The sequence below is a fragment of the Panthera leo genome, chromosome B3 (assembly GCF_018350215.1).
Source record: "Panthera leo isolate Ple1 chromosome B3, P.leo_Ple1_pat1.1, whole genome shotgun sequence".
Classification (NCBI taxonomy): domain Eukaryota; kingdom Metazoa; phylum Chordata; class Mammalia; order Carnivora; family Felidae; genus Panthera; species Panthera leo.
In genome coordinates, this window is record NC_056684.1 from 114,082,774 (window position 1) to 114,103,351 (window position 20,578).

Consider the following 20,578-nt stretch of genomic DNA (forward strand, 5'->3'; position numbering starts at 1 on the left):
TATGTGTTACCGCGATGGCTTTCCAAAAGCACTATTATTCCCACTTAACAGATAAGGGAACTGTAGTGCAGTTTACCCATTTGGGAAATGGCAGTCTACTGCACTGTTATTACTGGTATGATCACTAATTGTCTTTACTCCCTGTACTTGAAGTAAAAGCCTCAGGGAGGAGAGATAGGTAAGGAGAAAAAACTACAGAAGCCAGAGCAGTGCACACAGATCCCCTGGGGATCTTGTTAAAATGCAGACTATGGGGTGCCTGCATGGCTCAGTCAGTTAAGCGTCCGACTTTGGCTCAGGTCATGATCTCACAGTTCGTGGGTTCGAGCCCCACATTGGGATCTGTGCTGACAGCTCAGAGCCGGGAGCCTGCTTCGGATTCTGTGTCTCCCTCTCTCTCTGCCCCTCCCCTGTTTGTACTCTTTCAAAAATAAATAAACATTAAAAAAAATGCAGATTCTGAGTCTGAAAGTCTGGGGTGGGGCCTGGGACTCTGTATTTCCAGCAAGCTCCCAGGTGATGCTGGACAGCTGTTGTCTGTGGAACATTTTGAATAGCAAGGGGTGGGAAGGGTTATTGAGACCTCAGTGCGTTCCCTTGTAGCAAAGATACAAGGAAGGGGGGCACAGAGATGTCACAGAGCTGTTTCATGCCACAGAAAACAAAGGTAGGACTTATCATTAAACGGCCCCTTCCTTTAATGGGTCACATCTGTGACCTTATTCTCAACTCACAGGAGCCTTCTGAGGAAACCACCTTTTCTTTTTTAAAATAAAGGGGGTCGCCTGGGTGGCTCTTTCAGTAAAGTATCCAACTCTTGGATTGACTATGGCAAGGTCATAAACATACTAAGGTTGGGTACAGGTGGCCCCCATCATCCTTGACCCCACACACACACTTCTGGAAAACAGTAAGCAAGGAGCAAGCAAAAAGCGGTCATGGGAACGCTGTCGCTTTAATATGGTGTGTGACAAGCAATACCAAAGTTGTCCACACTCTCTGATCTTGTTCTGACCATTTTTAATAGGCAATATTAAAATTAAAGGGAAAATAGTGTGTGCTGATAAAGAACCTAACCACACTTCTGGACTTAAAAACGAGGAGACAAGCCACATAAATTCTCTTCCTTAGAAAACAGCCATTTCAAAAGATTTTCTTTAATATCATAAAATATTTTCATGGACAAGTGAGCTAGCAAACACACATGCACCAATGTGCCTTTTGACAAGATCCCCCCACCCCCACCCCCCACCCCCACTCCCACATCAAGGTGGACATGAGATTGGCGAAATGAATACAGCAGATGATACAGAGAGGAAAAAAAAATCGATAAAAAGTATGGAATATAACATTGTGCTTGGTTATTTTCCTATGTCACAACAAAACAAAACATTTCGGTGCAAACAGTTAATTTTTCCTCTTTTCCATTGAAGTCTGGTGGAGAAAAAAATACTTTTTCTATAATAAAATATGTGGTTTTTTGGTGTTTTTTTTGTGTTTTTTGTTTTTACTTTTTTTAATGTAACTTTTCTTTTTCTTTTTTTTGCAGAAAATAATTTTGTAAACTGTCACTTTGCGGGCAGGGCGGCTCGACGCCACGTGGGTCCCAGCTCGCCCGGTTCGAGGGTTCGAGGCTGCGCGAGGAGACCAAACCCGGGCTGGGGTGGCGGGCGGGGGGGAGCAGCGGGGGCGCAGGGCGGGGGCGCACAGCGGGCAGGGCGAGGGCGCTGGCCGGGGCCGGCGGGTTAGAGGTCGCTCTCGCCGTACAGCGCCGTGGAGAAGGACATGTAGTCCAGAGCACCGGGCACGGCGTCGGGGCCGGTGTAGGGGGCCATCCGGGCGATGCAGTACTCCGCCTGATCCGGCGGCAGCTCTCGGCGCAGCTCGTCCACCGTGATGTAATTCTGCAGAGAGAGCGGGCGGGGCGGCCGGGACCCTCACTCAGGGCGGCAGGAAGTGCCCCGCCCTCCCGCTTCTGGAGACGCAGGCATGTGTGTGCACACATATCCACGTGTACACCAAGTATACACGTGTGTTTATTATGCATACACAGGCATACACATACACCACGAAATACACAGGCATTTAAAATCTCCTGTTTGCCATTGCAACACCGACTTTGGCCTGCTTCCAAGCTAATTCAAAGTGAGAACTACACCTGTAATTTCATGTACCACTCTAGTCTGCAGGAACCATGGGCAGGATCAACACCAGCAGGTACTCTGGTGGAAGACAGGGGACCCCACACACACTCAAGCTGGGCTCTGTGGAGGTCGTGTCATTTCAGCAAACAGTGAGCATCCAAGTTTGACACCCGGCTGCTATCTCCTCCACTGCGTTGGCAGGTCTTGGGCCTGCCCCTGCCCCCACCCCTGCCTGGCCTGGCTCCGGATCCAGGTTATCTGCTTGCCCATGACAGGCCTCCTTGGAAGCTGCTTCTCTTGGGAGCTTCAGGCTCCAGAAGGGCTCACTCACAGGATCTGACCCACAAGGTGGGCCCCTAGCCCCATGCCCTACTTTTTGCCAGAGTCCCCTAGGAACCAGTTTCAAGGAGGGTGGGGTTGATCAGATCACTCCAGAAGTCAGGAGACCAGGCCCCAGAGTCACTTCAACAAGGTGGTTTCTGAGGGTCATTCCAGCTCTAGGTATGACTCTGATAAGGTGTCCCTGAACTTAAATCAGACCTTTAGGAACCTCTATAGGTTCAGTCTTTTTTCCCTTATGGATTGAGGCATTTCCAAAATCATAAATCCCTATTGGCTTTCGTTTTTTATAACTGAATCTCTCCCGTCTGAAAGGAAAGGATGGCATTAAGGATTAAAGGAAATCTGGCCCCTAGAATCCCTGCTTTGCTAGTTTCCCCTGGTGCTCCCACTTTTCCACTGCCAGGCAGGGAACTTGGGAAATTTGGAAACCAAAACGGATTGCTGCTTGGGGTAGACAAATGCGAGACATGCTTCCCTCCTGCTCCCCTCCAACCTTCCACACCTATGCCCAGAGTGACGTAAGGGTGACATCACCCTTACATCACTCAGTCACATACCCCCCCCCCCCAACCCCCACTCTACCCACCTCTGTCACTCATCACTCCATCCCAAGTGTGAAGGAGTCCCACGCCCTGGCAGGAGACCCCTTTAAGCTAATATGTGTCCTAACACCTTAGCAGATGCCCAGGCATTACAGACATGGGTAGAAGTGGACAGCACTGGGAGGCCCCAGCGGGAGGAAGAGGCTATGGGGTGCAAGTGGCCTCCCCTCCAGATCAGAGTGGCCCCTGCACGGTGCCCACGCCATAGCAGACCCACCTTGTCCCCAGCCAGGATCTTGAAGGAGGCCATGACTTGGTCTGCTGTGTCCGTGTCGGCCGTCTCCCGAGACATAAAATCGATGAAGGCCTGGAACGTCACTACCCCCAGGCGGTTGGGGTCCACAATGCTCATGATGCGGGCAAATTCTGCCTCTCCCTGGAGAAAAGAGCCAACCCCAGGCCTGTCAGCCTCTCTGACACAGCCCGCTGGGAATCTCTCCTATGGTCCTGAAGCCCCAGGGGGCTCAGAGTAGCCTGAGGCTGTCAGAGGCGGGGCACAGCGGCCCTCTGACCTAACCTGGGCTGTCCTGAGGGCATGACAGGGACACAACATCTAGGAGTGGAGACCCGGTTCAGGCTTCCCGCCCCCTGCAGGTTCCCAGGGGGAGCAAATGCTGATAATGCCGGTCACAGCTGTAATCACAACCACTGCACGCCAGGCGCTACTCTAACCACCACACACATTTCATCTCACTTAACCCTCACCATGACCATAGGACACGGGCATTTATTATTTCCATCAGGCTTCCACATGAGAAACCCGAGGCCCGGACGGGCTTGGTGACTTGCTCAAGGTCACACGGCCAGTAAGTAGTAGAGTTGGGACTTGAACTTGGATGGTCTGCCTCCACAGCCTGTGCTCTCCCCACCACCCCATACTCTGTGTGCCAGACACGTGCCCAGCATTCAGGGAAGTTCCTTCATTTAACCCTTACGACAGGCCTGCAGGGTTCCCCTGGTCCCCAAGCTGGAGATAGTGGAGCTGGGATTTACTCCTGGGCTCCCCACATAGACAGCCTGCACCCTTGCTCTGCCCCGGGCAGCCCACAAGCTCTGCGCTCTGCATCATGGCTCAGGAGCTGCCCGGCCGCCCAGGTAGGCCCCTGCTCTGCTCAGAAGGCCTGCGTGGGAGCAGACCACTGAGAAAGTTGTGAAGGCCAAGGGGCGGCAGGCGTGGCTGGAGCCCCCACCAGGGCAGAGACAGAAATCTCTTGCTTCACGAAAAGATGAAGTAGAGCCAACTCGGGGCCAGAAAGGCCGAACTACCAGTCCTTCCTGCTGGCCTTGGGGTCAGCCCCACCATCTGCCATGGGAGTGAAAAAGCCCATCTCCACAGTAAGTACCAAAAGACAATGCCGGCACTGAGACGGAGGGGAGAAGGCCAGGCCTCTGAGACACGCACAGGCCACGAGGCCGGGCCCAGACTTCAGGGCGCCATCTTCCCCACCGACCAGAATCTTGAGGGCCCTCCGGGGAGAGCAGCCCCTAGCCTGGGGCCTCCAGCCTGCCCTGGCCAGGACTTGGCTTCTCTGGCCAGCTGGCTGGCCCTCGCCAGAACAGAGGGTGGGGTTTACATTACCATGTTGTAACCCATGGAGATAAGGCAGGCGCGGAAATCATCCGTGTCCATCATGCCTGTCTTCTTCTGTGGGGCAGTAGCGAGGGTCAGAGGCAGGAGGAGGAAGAGCCGGCCCGGGGCCAGGAAGACAGGGAACAGATGGCCAGAGGGGAGGTCAAGGTGTACGGTTGGGAGGTTTGGAGGGGAAAAGGAACACAGGAAGAGACACATCCACAGGGAGGAGAAAGAAGAGGGAGGTACAAAAGTTGGTCCACAGGATGGAGGGCAACGAGGAGAGAGGAAGGTGGGACCCGAGCAGGTTCCCATGAAAGACAACCAAGGGCAGAGGTCAGAGGTAGGAGCCCGACGCAGGCCAGGCAGGGACAGCAGGAGAAGACGAGCCCCGAGGCCCACAGGAAAGGGAAGACAGGGAGATCCAGACAGAGAGAGAAAAGAAAAAGGAGAAACGCGTTATTTCTCGCCCCGGATGCCACCCCTGAGCGTGCTCCATGCAGGAGGCAAGTACCTGGGGGTCGTTGCCAATATCATAACCCAAGCTGATGAGGCAGGCTTTGAACTCCTCGGGACCCAGCGTGCCGGAGTGATCCTGGGGCCGCCGTGCGCCAGGCAGCGAGCCATGCGGTGCCAGGGAGGTGGAGGCCGTGAGGGGAGGGGGGTGGGCCATGCCCCGGGTGGAGGGTGGTGTGTGTGGGGAGACACAGGGACAAAGGCATGCGGACGGAGAGGGTGGAGGGTGGAAGGGGCAGGGGAGGAGGGGAAATAAAAGTGCACACGGTTAGACACACGGACCAGGTCCAGAGGGTGCCCTCTCCCTGGCGCACACAGCCCTGCTCCGGGAAGCAGGCCAGAGGGGAGCACGGTGAGCCGTGGGGGTGCCCAGCCCACACCAGCCCCAATGCCCAGACCCGGCTTTCTAAGAGGGCCTCACCCACCTCACCCAAGAGGCTGGAGGACAGTGAAGCAGGCAGAGGTGGTGGGCAGCACCTGGCCCCATGCTTCCACCCCTCTGGCCGCCCCGGAGCCCCAGGGCACTGGGAGGGGCAGCCCACACAGAGCCCAGCCTGTCCCTGAGCTAGGATGAGAACCCATGACTTAACATCACTGACACCCCCATAGCATCTCCCGAAGGCTGTGGGGTGGGGGTGGGGGGTGCGGTGGGGAGGAAGCCTCTGCTCCTCTGTCCTGAGGCAGAGGCAAGTGATAGTCCCCACAGCCAGGGGACATCAGGCCTGCCCTTAAGGCCATGGTAGCCTTGCTCCCAAGGGCTGACCTCTCGTGGCAGAAGAGCAAGCGTCATGGGCCAAACAGCCTGTCTCTACCCACTACATGAGCTCTTGCTTCAGAAAAGCAGGGAAATTCACAGGACACCAGGACAGGTTGACAGCACTTCCTGCCCAGGAACTGGCCCAGCATGGCCGCCCATCCCCTGGGCAGTGCCCTCCAGGGCCCTGGGGCAAGGGTTGGGGGCTGCTCTAAGTGCAGGGGCTCTCACCCGGTCAAAGTGGTTGAAGGAAGCTCGGAACTCGTTCATCTGCTCCTGGCTGATGCCTTTGGCATCTCGGGTCAGGATCTGATTCTCCACCTCATTGATGGTCCTGGCGATGGTGGTGAGGAGCTGCTCCCAGCCCACACGGATGTGCTAGGGGTGCATGAGGGGCCTGTCATCAAAGGGCCCCCCCAGGCCCGGACCCAGGCCGCTCCTGGCTACTCCCTTCCCCCAACTGTCAAAATGGCCCAAGCAATCAAATCCAGCCTTCTGTCCAGATTTACAGCATCACCAGGACAAGGACAACACACTCTCTAGGACAGAGAACCCAGATGATGAGCAGGGAAGTTCAGGCAGGGCGGTGGCCTCTGCCTGGGACAGCAGAGACCAGAACTGACAGCATGGGTCAGGTCAGGAAGGAGGGCAGGTTTGGTAGAGGGAAGGATTAAAGAACGAAGCCTGGGTAATTCCCCGTATATCCTGCTCTGTGACCTCACGTACGTGCCTTCATGGCCCGAACAATTCATCGCCTGGAAAGCAGGTGCCTAAGCCAGTGTTTGGAGACCACCCGCACCTGAATCACCAGGGTACTTGTTAAAAATTTTGATTCCTCAGCCCCACCCCAGACCTCGTGAATCAAATTCTGGAGATGGAGCCTGAAAGTCTGCATACTCAACAAACTTCCTGGAAATTCAGAAGGCCCTGAGGACTGAAGGCCCCGAACTCTAGGAGTGAGAAGCAGTGTGTATCCCCTCACTCCAAAGAGTCTGTCCTCCTAGTATGACCAGCTAGCTTCCTTGGAAGATGAATAACTGTCCCCTGCCCCAGCCCAGGGGGCAGGGAGCAGAATGGGATCCGGGGCTCCCTTCCTGGAGGAGCAGAGCCGGCGCCACCCACCTCCATGGTGTAGTTAGTGTGCTTGTTGTCAAAGATGAGAGCCTCCTGGATGAGCTGGTGGTCGCCCTCCAGTTGGTCGATCTTGGGCTTGTAGTTGACGATGCTCTTCTCATACTGCCGCAGGTGGCTGAGCTGGTCCTCCAGGGTCCCGTGCATCTCAATGGAGATCCGCCCAATCTCCTGCTCACCCAGAAGGAAGCCCTGGTCAGATTACCCCACTCTGCGCCCCTAGGGTAAGGACTGGGGTGCCTAGGTCATCAGTCAGCCCCTCAGATGATTCCTCGGTTCCTACTCCAGCACCAGGGAACCCGTCAGTGGTAATTAGTAAGCCGAGAGCAAGACACATTCAGCAGGGACGCACTTTGGCATGGAAATAGCATCATAAAGGGGTATGACAAACACTGTCATCATCAGATGAAATAATTCCTGTCTCTCAAGTAGTTCTCAACCTCAGAAAGGGGCTGCAAGGTCAGTTGCTAACCTAAATGCTCATTCCTCTGCTTGCCATTCAAACTCCCCGCCCAAGCCTTGTTCCCAACTGTCACCCATCTCAGGGACTCTCTCTGTGCCCAGGGAGCCAGATTCTTCACAGCCTCAGAGCACCAGACTTACCTCCTCAGTGGCTATGCCTGCCTTGGCCTGCCTCAATCCCACCTGCCCCATGGGCCAGGCCTAATCCCCCTTCCTGTCTGTCCTTCATCCATGTAAACAAACATTTGTAAAAGCCCTTTCTGTGCACTCAATTCGACCCAGCAAATATTTCCTGAGCACCTACTATGCACAATGTGCTAAGCAGATAGGGCTGGGGTACAGGAGAGACACAAACATGACCTCGAGATGGTCTTTGCCCTCAAGGAGCTCGGAGGGACACCATGCTCTAACCCTAGCAGTGCCCCCTTCCCTGATCTACAGAACCCCAATATCTGGCCCAACGATTCAATAAAAAGTTCTATGCCTACCCGAGTCTCGGTTCTCTCTCTGGAAAGATCCTCCTCTTTGCTCAGGAGGAAGGGAGGCCTGGTTAGCCAAATAAGCCGAAGTAAGCTAGTCAGTTCCCCAGGCACTCATCCCTCTGTGGGACTTTCTCAGGTGGCTCTTCAGTGGCATCCCTGTGCAGGTCTTCGCTCCCGAACCAGACATTGGGATCAACCCACTGGCCTTCCCTGACAGGCTCCACACCCTCTGTAGGGCAGCAGACCAATCTTGAACCTACTTAGGACTGCATTCCTCCACGAGTCTCGCCAAGGAGGAGACAGGGCAAGCCTGACTGGCTGGGACGGTGCTGGGAAGGGGTGGAAACCCCTATCCCTGCCTCCCTTGATGGGACTCACCTCCATCTTGGTCTGAATCCAGGGCCCGATGACATTGGCCTGGGCCGCGAACTGCTTGCGTAGCCTCTCATTGTGCTGCTGGCGGGCATGCTCCTCCGTCAGGGCCTGGTCCCTCCGTGGCACCAACTGCCGCACCTGGGGTGGGAACAATCACAGAACCTTGGGAATGGACCAGCCACCTGCCCCATTCTTCAGATCAGGGAATGGAGGAGCCATGAAGGGAAGGGGCCAGTCAGTAAATAGAATAAGAGTGAACATGTTGACCTGTTCCAGAAATTCAGTCATTCATTAACTTGGCAGATGAACGCTTGCCATGTAATGATGAAATAAATAAATCAATAAAATCAATGAAAATCAACAACAAAAAAGGTAAAATCCCTGCCCTCATAAAACTTGTAATGGCTCGGCCACAATGTCCCACCAGCCCTTGGACTCACGTGGTCCCACTTGCTATTGATCTCCTGAGGAGTGATGGTTGTGTAGGGGTTGGTGCCCGCCATGTTGACGTGGTAGGTCTGGACAATCTTGGACACCTCGTTGTGGATACCCAGGATGGCCAGGCGTTCCTTGTCGGCATCAGGGAGGGTGGCCTTGAACTGCTCGTGGGCTGTGGTCAGTCCCTGGATGCAAGAGAAACATAGTGACTGGTGCCTCGTGTGGGCAAGATGAACTACGGGAGCCCTACAGGTCCCAGGGTAGAGGTGGGTGGGAAGGCCACTGAAGGCATGGCCCCACACCAGCGGGGAGACCTGGAGTATCAACCGAGGATGCTCATGGCTGAGAACCAGGAGAGCAGGGCTGGCCACGGGGAGGTGAAGGCAGAGCCATTAAAGCAACCGCTTCATGCCTGTGGCTGGTAAAGTCAGGGGCGACCACCCTAGAGTGCGCCCCACCCCGCAGTCAGGTCGGGGACAAGTCTGCTCCCCGGGTGACCTCCCCCAACCCAGGCTCTCCCTCTGCAAAATCTTTTAAACCTAATACTCCATAGCTGTATAAAAGAATGGGGAAGTGGTTTATTACAATGCAATGAGCTCCAAAATATTTAGTTAAAGATAAAGGGTTCAGAATACAGTACCCAACGAAAGCTACTTTTTGTGTTAAAAAGGGGTATGGGGAAGAACGTGTTAATAAATAAATCTATTTGCCTGCATGTGCAGAGACTGCGGGGCTGGGGGACAAAGGTAGGAGGGAGAATTTATCGTAATATTCTTTTTATCTTTTTGGTTTTACACAATCTGCATAAATTACCTAGTCAAAATAAATAAAATGCAATTCTTCCAAACCTATCAACTCCTTGCACGCTATCTCCATTCCCCCACCCTCTCCTTAGAGAGCAGTCATGCAGGAGTAAGGTTTGCAGAGTGAGGTTTCCACGGGTGTCTGGTGGGGGTGCAGCTTCCAGGGGTGAGGGGTCCGCAGCGCACCTGGATCTCCTCGATGGTGTGCACGATGAAGGTGTCCTGCAGATCCTCCATGGCCCCCTCCATCCAGTTGTTGAAGGGTGCAGCCCGCTTGGCATACTCCAGGTACAGCTGGTCAATGGTCTCCAGCAGTTTCTCTGTCCGCTAGGAATGGCAGTTGAGGGGAGGGGGTGGATAGAAGGGTTGCAGCAGAGTCAGATCCAGAATCACCACTCCCTGCTCCCCCCACCCCTGAACCCCCAAGGTCCTCCTGGCCAGCCACAAGGGGTCCAAGTCTGGAAGCACCAGACTAAGTCAGACCGAAAGAACAGACTTTCTCTGGGACACTGCTTCTTAATGTGGGGTCTACGGACCATCCCACATTGGAATCACCCGGCCTGGCCCCCGGTCTGGTTTGTAGATAGGAAAATTCTCCAAGGGCTGGGGTTGGGCTGTGAAGTGCACTGAACGATGAGGGGGAGGTATGGTCAGGGCCACAAAGGAGGCGTCTCCATTAAGGCAAAGCCCAATCCAGCGCCAGGGTGAACCTTCAACAGGCCACGGCAGGTCCAGGCAACGCAGTGGAACCTTCTGGCCCAAAGCAAAGAGGCACACAGAGCTGCCATCTCCCTCAGGGCCCCTCACCTCCAGAGCTTCCCTCCGTTTCTGGGTCAGGGCTCCCAGATTGTCCCACTGGTCACAGATCTTTTGGCACCGGGCGTTGACACTGGGTGAGTCGTAATAGTCCAGCTCACTGGAAGGGAAGAGACAGGAAGAGTCAGGTGACCCAGGTTACCTCCACGGCCTGCTCTCTTCTCCCTGGGGCTGGGGGTGCGCTCCCTTCACCAAGACCTTCCACGTGCCCTCCCATCCCCAACTCCATGGCTTTCAGAGGACCATTGGGAGATGAATGAAGGCCCGTTCTAAGGCGCCCCCCCCCCTCCGTGCCTGAGCTGGAGGCAATGCAGTCTTGACCCCAATGTCCAATGGCAGGGAGCCACTGAGGCCCAGTGAGAGCTCAGAGTGTACATGGTCATCCTCTGGTCCTGCACTACTTACAGGGAAGGACCGGAGGCCCTCCACGGGAAGGGTCACAGGCTCCTTCTCCACCTGGGGGATACTCAGAGTCCTCTGTATTGACGCCCTTCCCACCGGGGCACCGGCTGTACCCAGCCGCCTCACTTTTCACGGCCACGCCCCACTTCCCCCGGCAGCCCCAGCCCTCACTGGGCCTCACATACTTGAGTTCCTGTGCGATGGCGGCAATTTGCTCCACGCGGTCCTGGTGGGCGGCGAGGTCACTCTCAAAGGCCTCATGCTTCTTGAGCAGGGCCTTGATCTCCGAGAGAGTGGCGGTCTCGTAATCCTTCTGCCGTAGCATAGCCTCTTTGCCTGGGTTCAAAGAGAGGGACACAAGGCTAAGCGGAAGCCGGGGCCCCCCATCTTCTTGGCCCCAACCATCCACCCCTTGGGACCCCAGGAGCCCCATTTCCGGGAGTACATCCCCAGAAGATGTCCACCAGATAGCTATCGATCATCTGCAGTTCGAGAAAGCAGATGTGCAACTGAACATTCCCTACGGGGCCAGGTAAGGGAAGTTACTACCTTCCATGGAACATGGTACATGTTCCATGGCCATGAGGAGCAGTTACATACAAAGGCTGTGCAGGGCTATGCCCTATGGTATAACCAGGAAAAAACGAGCCAGGCACCTCAGGGGCACCCCATCTTTAGAGTTTCTCCAGCTATTGTTGCTAGCCCCCAGCAGCCCTGCAGGGACCCCTCCCCTGAATCAGTCTCAGTTTCTCAGCATGTCTAGTGTCCTCTGCAAATAATCCACCACTGGCCAGAATATTCCCTGTCAGGGACACTGCCCTCTCTTTAGGAGTGGGGCAGGGCTTGCATTTCTTGGATCCCTCTTTTCCAGGAGGAAATGGGATGAGAAATGAACCTCTTGGGGCTCTCACTACATGACGTCCACCAGCTGTCTCGTGAAACACCTGGTACCAGACTGGGGCTGCCCTGGCCTTGCCCACACGCCCACCTTCCACGTCTGTGTCCACCAGGGATGTTCTGCCCTGCTCAGCAAACGAAAGCTGGGCCGTGAGGCCGGAGACTGCGCCTCATGTGGCCCTCCTTCCCTTCCCTCTACTTCTCTTTCCTTTGTTTTTTGGGGTTTTTTTTAAGATTTTCTTTTTAAGTCATCTCTGCACCCAATGTGGGGCTCGAATTCAAGATCGTGAGATCAAGAGTCGCACGCTCCCCTGACTGAGCTAGCCAGGCACCCCTCCGCTTTCTTTTTCTTTAAGTCCAAATAATAATATGACAAGTTTAGGGGAAAAAATTACAGATGAGCCTACCTATCTACTCCTTTTCAGTCTTTCCTTATACGGAGGCTGTGGTAAGACCATAGGGTATATGTAAATTCTGTTTCCTGCTTTTCAAACATTCAGCAGCACACCATCAGAGTCTCTGCCTTGGCGCCAGCTTTCCCACGTGCCCCCTCCGGTGGCCAGCGTTCCATCACGTGGCCGAACCACCAGTGGTGTAACCACCTGCCGCCCTACCGTGTGGCATTCAGGCCCCTCGCCTTGTGCTATTATAGAGGGTCTCATGGCAACCATCCGCAGACGTGTGATTTCCCCACATTTAGGGTTGATTCTTTAGACAGTCTCAAGAATTCCTAGGTCAGCAGGCAAGAACACGGTTAGGTGGGGATGTGTGTCACCGGACTGCTTTGCCCAGGGGCTGCGCCCGCGTCCGCCGCCAGCAGGCCGGCACTTCTCATGTCCTTGCCGGCGGCTGGCCAGCTGATGGGGTCCCTGCTCTGTACCTTTCTGTGAGCGGTTCCTTGGCCCTGGAGAGGACACGATAGAAGCGCATGGGTGAACCGGTACAGTTTCTAGTACTCTGCACCATCCGTACCTACATAAAGAACTTCGCGCATGTGTGTGTGTTTGGGGGGTGGGGGGGGCAGTGACCTCGCATCCTAGCGTTCTTACAACACGGAGCGAAACCCAACCTCCTCAGGCTGAGTCAAGCACACTCCCGTCTCCTACCAAGCCGGGCGGCCCCTGAGTGGCCACAGCGTACGGCTGTCCCTAATCATCTCCAGCCTGAGATCGGAGGAGCCCAATGGAGCCCAATGGGGGAGTCTGGGGACATTGTGCCCCACCAGCCAATAGGGTCTGCCACAGGGGCTCCAGCCGAAGTGGCTGCAGAACCCTAGGAGGCGGGCGGCGTGGATTCTTCTCCAGCCCTGGCCCAGGTTCTGAGGAAAAGACGATTCCAGGTGTGATTCTCTCTCTTTGGAGTTAACTTCGGCCGTCAACAAGCAGACAGCAGACATGGCCCCAAATGCCTCTGAGTTGGAGTAATGGAAACACACTTGTGCTAACAGGGAAAAGGCTCTAGGTCACTATAATTGGGGGCCAGAAGGCAGTGGAGGAAGAATATCCAGGGCTACCACTTACTGAGTACATTCTACGTGCCATGCACTAATCTAAGCATAAAAGGTACTTGTGATACTGATGCCTACAAGGTGGTATGCTGAGTTGAACAGGGTCCCCCAAAACTCATGTCAACCCAGAACCTCAGAATCTGGCCTTATTTGAAAATAAAGTCTCAGGGCACCTGGGTGGCTCAGTCGGGTTAAGCGTCTGACTCTGGATTTCGGCTCAGGTCATGACCTCACTGTTTGTGAGTTTGAGCCCCACATCGGGCTCTGTGCTGAGAGTGCAGAGCCTGCCTGGGATTCTCTCTCTTCCTCTCTCTGTCCCTTCCCACCCCCCTCAAAAATAAACAAATAAGCATTAAAAAAAAAAAAAAAAAGGAAAAAGAAAACAGGGTCTTTGTAGATGCAATTAGTTAAGATGAGGTCATACGAGATTAGGGAGGCGACTAAATCCAATGACTGGTGTCTTTACTAGCAAAGGAAAGAGAAATTCCGTCACTGAGATGTAGAAGCAGCCATGTGGGGACGGAGGCAGGGACTGAACTAAGTCAGTGACACCAAGGATGGCCAGCAACCCAGACGCCAGGAAGCAGCACGGATGGCCTCTGGCTCAGAGCCTCCAGAAGGCATCAATTCTGCCGATGCTTCCCCTTAGAACCCCTCCTGACCTGTGAAAGAACACGCTTCTGTTAAGCCAGCCAGTGTGTGGTCATTTGTTCTGGTGGCCCTAGGAAGCTAACACAGGAGAGGACACACGATCATCTGCATGTTACAGAAGTTGCTGGTCCAAATGTACTCTGCTTCTAGGTGGTAGAGTCGGGATTCGAACCCCAACCTAACGGACTCAGGGAAGAAGAAATCATCATGGTGACTAGAACCATCAACAAATTACATATACACAGCATCGTACCATGCCAGGAACTCTTCTCGATGCTTCAGATGTAGTAATCCATCAAATTCTCATAAACCTATGAAGTTGATACTCTGATTATCCCCACTTTACAGACGAGGAAACTGAGGCAACCAAAGGGCTGATGAACTTGTCTAACATCGAGCAACCAGTAAGACACAAAGCAAAACAAACCAAAAAGCAGGAGAGAAAGGAGTCGTGGCCTGGCAGTTCAGTCAGCGGAGCACGAGGGTCAGAACCCTCCAGGAGGCAGGAGGTCAGGTTGGCCTTACCGTCCGTCCAGGCCTCGTGGATGGAGGCTTTCTGCCGGAATTTCTCTGCCAGGTGGTCGAGCCGCTCCAGCCTCCGGATCTCGTTCAGCAGCCACTCCTCATAGCCCTTCTCTGCCTGCTCTAGGCAGCCCCAGGCATTGTTGATGTCCTGTAGGGATGAGAGGCATGGGGTCAGCCCCACCTGGCCCCCAAGACCCGCACAGCTGCCCCGAGCCTTCTGGAAGAAGCCCCTTTCCCATCTCAGTTGTACCCACCCAGCCCTCTACTGGTGTTAACCTGGGCTTCTGGACACCAGGCCTCCTGGGCAGGGAGTGAGGCCCAAGTCCATGTGGGCCACCCAGCTATCGGGCTGTGGGTGTGCAGCCCTGTGAAGAGTCCAAGGCCCTCTGTGACCCAGGATTCTGGCCAATCAAAGAGGCTGGAGGGCCAGCCAGTGGAAAAGAACAATAACTGAATGAAGCAAGCAGGCATGGGAACCTCCCAGCCTCCCCACATTTCTGGATCTGTTCATGGGCTCTGGGCAGTAGCCTGGAGCCTGCAGGGCCTGGGTGAGCTGGCCATGCACCTGAGGACAGTGACAGCTGCTGAGTACAACCCACAGCCCTTCAGGCAGGGAGTCACCCACCGGGTCGTCTCTACAATTAGCACAAGGGTGCCCACTGGGCACATGTGGGCTGAACCCAGCCTGCACGCCACCTGGGGCCCAGGGGACAGGCTGCATCTACCCAGAGGGGGCACTTCTAACTCGCACAGAACACCCTCTGGTCAGCTGAGGCTCTGGCCACCTAAAAGCTGCAGATGCAGCCTGGAATCTATAAAAAGACTGCAATTTTCCAAAGTGCATACACAATGGAAAGGGCCTATTTCTTTCCTCCAGATTCCCTGGGATCCTGCCGGCTTCCAATACTGTTTGCTGGCTTGGCCGTTCCCTGCCCTTCCCTTTTATGTCCGTGCCTTCTCATGATTTCTCATTTTGAAGGCCAAAAGCTCTATCTTGGTGGGTTTTTAAATTTTCTTTTGCATGTTTGTCTGTCTCATAACATTTCTCCCTGAGTCTGAGAGAGGGCAAGAAGGAAGGGGAAATAACAGAAGTAACATAAATGAAGATAATTTAACAACTTGGAAAGCCATTTGCAATATAATTTTAGTTGGGTTTTTAAAGTATTTTTTAATGTTTTATTTACTTTTGTGAGAGAGAGGGAGAGAGAGAGAGAACACAAGCGGGGAGGGGCAGAGAAAGAGACACACACACAAAATCTGAAGCAGGCTCTAGGCTCTGAGCTGTCAGCACAGAGCCCGACATGGGGCTTGAACTCGTGAACAGTGAGATCATGACCTGAGCTAAAGTTGGATGCTTAAGCTACTGAGCCACCCAGGCACCCCTTAGTTTTTTTTGGTTTTTTTGTTTTTTTTTTAAAGCAGCTTATTAAGTAAAACATGCTTTAGAATTCCCTTAAAAATCATATTTACGTAGGGCGCCTGGGTGGCTCAGTTCGTTAAGTGTCCAACTCCTTTTTTTTTTCCAAGTTTATTTTATTTCTTTTTGAAACAGAGACAGTGCAAGAAGGACAGAGAGAGAGGGACAGAGAGAGAATCCCAAGCAGACTCCACACTGTCAGCGTGGAGCCAGATGCAGGGCGCACAAACCATGAGATCATGACCTGAGCCGAAATCCAGAACTGGACACTTAACTGACTGAGCCACCCAGGCGCCCCAAGTGTCTTCTGACTTCGGCTCAGGTCATGATCTCAAGGGATTTGTGGGATTAAGCCCCACGTTGGCTCCGTGCTGATGACTCAGAGCCTGCTTGGGATTCTCCCTCCTCTCTTTCTCTGCCCCTCCCTCCACTTGTACTCTTTCTCTCTCAAAATAAATACATTTTTTTAAAAATCCTATTTACATAGACTAAAGGAATCTTTTCCAAAAAACACTTTATTTCAAAAAACATTTTTAAGCTGATATTGGATAGTTAAGATTATGAGTAATTTCTATTTTCTGTATTTAGCAGATTTGTATCTTTGAAATATCCTACCAAAAAAAACCCAAAAAAACCACCAACTCATTACTTGTTTAAGGTAACACATTTTTTTTAAGTGCTTAAAAAATATTTTACAGAGGGGCACCTGGGTGGCTCAGTTGGTTGAGAATCTGACTCTTGGTTTGGGCTCAGGTCACGATCCCAAGGTCGTGGGCTCGAGCCCCGGGTCGGCTTGGCACTAAGAGTGGAGCCTGCTTATGATTCTTTCTCCCCTTGTCTCTCTCTCTGCCCCTCCCCTGCTCATGCTCACATCCTCCCTCTCTCTCTCAAAATAAATAAAGTAATAAAATGTTTAAAAAAGTAAAAATCACCCTAATTGCTACTGAATTATGCCCTCTTTGGTTCAATATGTCCAGAGGCACTTAGTTTGCAGAGATGGTTTTCTAAGGTGGGGGGAGGGGGTGCTAGGAGGCCCGGGTGGATATTCAGGGGTCTGGCGGGACAGGTCTGACCTGGGATGGTCAGGAGACAGGGGGCTTGAGTCTGGGTGGCAATCTGGAAGGGAGAAACGATTTCTGGAACAGCGTATGCAGGTGGAAGGAAGCCCGTCCCTCCCTGTCCCGCCCTGTCCCGCCCACGGTGCCGCATTCGGCCGGGAGCAGCTCCGGCTCCCCGGCGCTCACCGAGACCATCCTGCCCTCGGAGGGCATGAAGGCGGGCCGGTTGCTGAGGCGCAGCTTGGTCTGCAGTGTGTTGAAGTTGATCTCCAGCTGGCACTTCTCCTGCACCTTGGGTGGCTTGTGCAGACGCCGGTAGTCCCGGAAGTCCTCCAGCTTCTGCTGCATGGCATGCATGGTGTTCTCCGGCGCCCGGTTCTCCAGCCACGGGATGGTGCGGCGGATCCACTCCAGCAGCTGGTGGGGAGGGGCACGCGGAGGGCGTGAGGATGCTGGGAGGGGGGCCAGGGGCTGCCTCCCTTCCCTCCTATGGCCTTTGGGCCCCTTCCCTGACAGGGGGAGCCGGGGGATGTCTCTCCTGACAGCATGTCCCGTCCCAGCTACCACTCCCCGGCAGTAGAGGCCAGGCTCCGGGAGAGCCACAGGCTTCATGCAGCCTGGCCACCAGCCTCTTCTCTGCCAGGGGAAGGGGTTAACTCAAGCTCTGCCCAAGGAAGAACCGTGGACCTGGTAGGAAGTCAGCCAGACCAGGAGGAGACCCGAGCTCTGGGTCCAGCCCCACCAGCTGGCTGGGCCTCGGTGTCCTCTGTCCCGGGGAGGTAACAACCATAACAGCCGCTTCCTGAGGCCCTTGTCACCCGGGATCTAGAATTCTAGAATGTGGGCCTCTGACTCAAAAAGGAAGAGGCTGGCTTCTGGGACACAGGCAGGGAACAGCCTGGATGAGGTGATGACGGTGGAGAAAGTGGAGGAGGAGTGGAATGGGTGACAGGAAACAGAACGAGCACCTGCAAGGTGCCAGCGTGTCCCCCAGACGGACTCATCGGAATGAGGACTGGGATCCCATGGGGTTCTGTGCTTTGACTCCTGCCCCAGGTTACAGAGAGGTAAACCGAGGCGCCGTGAGGTTATGTGACTTGCCAAGGTGACCAAGCTGGAATGGCAGAGCTGGGCTTACACCTGGCACCTGTATTCTTACTAGGCTGGATGGCAGATCCACCAAGAGGCTGGGCTGAGCTGTTCAGAAGGCTGAATTCTTTTACGCAAGTGGAGCCCTACCCCAAATATAGTCAACGGCAGAACAGCAAACCCAGCCCTGTCTCCTCCTGTCCCCTGGGTGGGCCCAGCTGCTTAGTGAGCCTGAGGCAGCACTGATCCCATCTCCAGATCACATCCTCTCAGAACCAGGCATACTGTTTTTCTAGGCCAAGCGACTCACAGAACAACAGTATACCAGGCTAGAAAGGCCCTTGAGATCCCTTGGCTTAGCTCTCACTCGGCAAGGGGAAAAAACCCAAGACCCAGAGAGGTGAAAAGTTTCCCGGGCTCACTGTTTGTTGGCAAGAAACACAGCCTACGACTCGGCTTTCTGGAGCCTAGAGATGAGCCCCACCTCTGCCCTGGGTCAGCTGTGCTGGGACCAAGGACTACACCCAGCCTGGGACAGTACCCCAGGGATGGGTCTGGAGGTACAGGCTCTGGGGCTCCCTCTTCTCCCGGGGTGGGGTAGCAGAGCCCTGCCGGAGCCAGCTGGGGGAACTCAAGAGGTACCCACATCGCTGGCCAGCTTCTCATAGTCTTCCATAAGCTGCTCGTTCTCCTGGTTGACGGCCAACACCTTGCAGATGCGATTGGCTGCTGTCTCCGCCTGGCAACAAGAAAGGGCGTGGGTGTCACGGTCAGCCCTGGGCAGCAGGAGCTCCCGCCCTGCAGCTCTACCGGCAGGAAGTCAGCCCCTGAGGCTTTCAGTCCACATCCTCCTCCTCATCCTCTGCCAGCCCATGCCGGGTCCCACAGGTCAAGTGAGCCCGAAGAGAGATATTGGTGGCTGAACCGGGGCCCTTGGAGAAGGACCAGAGTTTGAGGCCAACCATGCACGTTGGGAAGTAACTAATGTGATGACTGATACAGTCAAAACGGTCAGCTCAGGTAAAGAGGGCAGAAAAATTCATGCCAAGCCTACAATCCCAAGTGGAGGCCCTGGGGTCCCCAAGGCTCAGGCTCTCAGGTTGGATTTGCCAGGATCTTAGGAGATGCAGGAATTCAAACCTGGGAGTCCAGAATAAGGTGCTGACTGAGAAACAAAGGGGCCTACAGAATCTGCTCCTGGCTCAAAGCCCAAAGAACATTAGAGAAGACTCAGGGACCCCTACTGCATGAAGGGCAAGACATCAGGATCAAGCCAGCATGCACAGAATGTCCAGAAAGCTGGGCACTGGCACCTCTGGGAAAGTGGAGGCCTCATGCTGAGTGAGTGCCGGGCAAACAGACACAGGACACAGGTTTTGGCAACAAGAGGACTGAAAGGAAATCAGATGCAAAGGCCCTGAAACTCCAGGAACACCATCTTCTTGGGCCATGGAAGGCACCGTGGACTTACTACCAGCAAGGGCCAGGTGGTCCTAAATCACCAGGAGCTCAGGTAACCTTTAAATTCATGTTTTCTTGTGTACATCATAACCCAACTCCAAGGGGAGGGGAACTCAAAGCCTTTTTGGGGTCCTGGGATAGAAAAGACAGCCTGGGAGTAGGAGCAGAGAATGCCTATTAGAGAAGGGTGAGCCTACAGATGACAAGGGTTTAGGGGATAGAAAGATGGGACCTCACAACTGGTTGATAAACAAGGCAAAATGGGTTTTGACTGCAGCAAGATAAACTGAGGCTAGGCATGAAGAAGAACTTCCTGAGAATGAGGGTGCTTTGAACTGAGAAGGAGTAATTAAAATGTAAATGTTTTTTCTTTGCAAAACTTTTCAAATAGTATACACAGCCACCAAATCCTGTGATTGGGAGTGGCTGCTGGGATGGGGGGTTGCAGAATGAGGTCAGCATAAAGGTCTTTTCAAGCTCAAAGTCAGGAGATCACACCCCCCCACCCCAGGCAAGGTGTTAGAGCAGGTAGGCCTCCACCGGGCAACTGGGAATGGCTAGAGGGCCTCCAAGATGGGCACTTTGAGTCTTGGGTCTCAAGAAACTGAGGCAAGGAGTCACATCCTTAGACCTTCACCCCCCTGCCCTCTGACCTAACTCTGCCCTGGAGATGCCATGACCATTTCTTCCATGGAGCTCTTGATTGATTGTCCTTCCTCTTAAGAACCAACAAGTAACCACAGGGAATACCAAAAGGTGACAAGGAGAGAAATTCTTTCCTGGAGACTGTGCCAGAAGACGTGGGGCCCTTGGAAAGAGCAAGGTCATGGGAAACATGCCAATGTGCCCCATGAAGAGGGCTGGGGGTAGCAATCTGCCTGAAGCGACCAGGGCCACTTCCCGTGAAGGCCGGGGAAGGGGACACAGGGGCCAGTGGTCTCTGTGCTGACATAAGCTATGCCCAGCATGCTGACCAAGTGGGTAAGAATCAGAGGTGGCCACGCATCATAGGCAAGAAGCGGCTGCCACCGTGATGTCTCATGGATAAAGCCCTCCTTGGCCTCGTTACCCCCGACGCATCTTGAAATCCTGGGCTCAGTGGTCATAAGCTTTGACTTGTGTGTCAGTCGGTCAAA

The 20,578-nt window shown here is 54.1% G+C and overlaps 1 protein-coding gene across 4 annotated transcripts in view; it reads right to left on the reverse strand.

Moving 5' to 3' along the window:
* Window positions 1-1,531: 1,531 nt before the first annotated feature.
* The window catches only part of ACTN1 (actinin alpha 1), a 95,911-nt gene continuing 76,864 nt past the window's right edge, over window positions 1,532-20,578 (reverse strand). For 2 of the 4 annotated variants that reach the window (XM_042943595.1, XM_042943597.1), the window contains exons 9-21: window positions 18,628-18,720; window positions 17,079-17,309; window positions 14,418-14,565; window positions 11,023-11,173; window positions 10,427-10,535; window positions 9,806-9,946; window positions 8,819-9,001; window positions 8,382-8,516; window positions 7,051-7,230; window positions 6,160-6,306; window positions 5,173-5,253; window positions 3,306-3,464; window positions 1,532-1,904 (exon numbers count right to left, since the gene is read on the reverse strand). In XM_042943595.1, the coding sequence (XP_042799529.1) occupies window positions 1,746-1,904; window positions 3,306-3,464; window positions 5,173-5,253; window positions 6,160-6,306; window positions 7,051-7,230; window positions 8,382-8,516; window positions 8,819-9,001; window positions 9,806-9,946; window positions 10,427-10,535; window positions 11,023-11,173; window positions 14,418-14,565; window positions 17,079-17,309; window positions 18,628-18,720 (1,917 nt within the window). In that variant the 3' untranslated portion in view covers window positions 1,532-1,745. Of the gene's footprint in view, window positions 1,905-3,305; window positions 3,465-4,667; window positions 4,734-5,172; window positions 5,254-6,159; window positions 6,307-7,050; window positions 7,231-8,381; window positions 8,517-8,818; window positions 9,002-9,805; window positions 9,947-10,426; window positions 10,536-11,022; window positions 11,174-14,417; window positions 14,566-17,078; window positions 17,310-18,627; window positions 18,721-20,578 lie in introns of all 4 variants that reach the window. The other 2 variants (XM_042943598.1, XM_042943596.1) reach the window with 2 other exon arrangements.